Here is an 840-nt window from a genome sequence, read left to right as displayed (position 1 = left end):
TTGGACGTCCCCAATGCCACCTTGACTCTCTCGGTGCAACCTTGATGTCCTTGGTGCCACCTCGATGCCCCCTGTGCCACCCTGATGCCCCTGCTGCCACCTTGAATCTCTTGGTGCCACCTCGATGCCCGTAATGCCCCCATGAAGTCCATCCTTGGTGCCACCTCGATGCCCCCTGTGCCACCCTGATGCCCCTAATGCCACCATGATGTCCCTGGTGCCACCTCGATGCCCCCTGTGCCACCCTGATGCCCCTGCTGCCACCTTGATGCCCCCAACGCCACCGTGACGTCCTCGGTGCCACCGTAGAGCCCTGGCGCCACCTTGACGCCCCCTTCCTCCTCTCCCCGCAGATGGCAGCTACGATCGACATGAATTTCCAGAGCGACTTGTTGGCAATATTCGAAGAGAACCTTTTCTAATGGCGCCTCGTTTCCTCCTGACTCTTTCGAAACCACCCCCCTGACCCCCCCCCGGGCAAAAACCTTTGAACTCTCCATAGTGTTACCGGCGGCTGGGAGGGGAGCGCGCCCGCGGCCCCCTGCATGCTCGCCCGTCGCGGCTCGATTTCAACGCGGCCTCCGGAGGATCAGCAGGGTCTGCCTTACAGCCCGCCATCCGCCCCCCGTCCCCGAAAACCGACGAAGACCACCGCCCCCCCGCGCGAAGCCTGTTGGGGGGGGTGGCCGGGTGGTGGGGGGGGGACGACACACACACACACACGGACCACCCCGGGGGCATCGCCGGCACCGGGCGCGCGCCCCCGACATCCTCTATGCCAAACGTATTCGCCGTATATCGCAGGACTTCATCTTCGTCACACCTTTTTCTAGACGCCAG

The 840-nt window shown here is 63.8% G+C and overlaps 1 protein-coding gene across 3 annotated transcripts in view; it reads left to right on the top strand.

Moving 5' to 3' along the window:
• The window catches only part of BRD4 (bromodomain containing 4), a 59,180-nt gene extending 58,696 nt beyond the window's left edge, over positions 1–484 (top strand). For all 3 annotated transcript variants that reach the window (XM_035308710.1, XM_035308709.1, XM_035308711.1), the window contains one exon: positions 354–484. In XM_035308710.1, coding sequence (XP_035164601.1) covers positions 354–422 — 69 coding nt within the window. In that variant the 3' untranslated portion in view covers positions 423–484. The remainder of the gene's footprint in view (positions 1–353) is intronic.
• The last annotated feature ends 356 nt before the right edge of the window (positions 485–840 follow it).

The sequence above is a fragment of the Oxyura jamaicensis genome, chromosome 30 (genome assembly GCF_011077185.1).
Source record: "Oxyura jamaicensis isolate SHBP4307 breed ruddy duck chromosome 30, BPBGC_Ojam_1.0, whole genome shotgun sequence".
Taxonomy (NCBI): domain Eukaryota; kingdom Metazoa; phylum Chordata; class Aves; order Anseriformes; family Anatidae; genus Oxyura; species Oxyura jamaicensis.
Note: the sequence above shows the minus strand (reverse complement) of the source record. Positions and strands in the feature narration are given on the sequence as shown.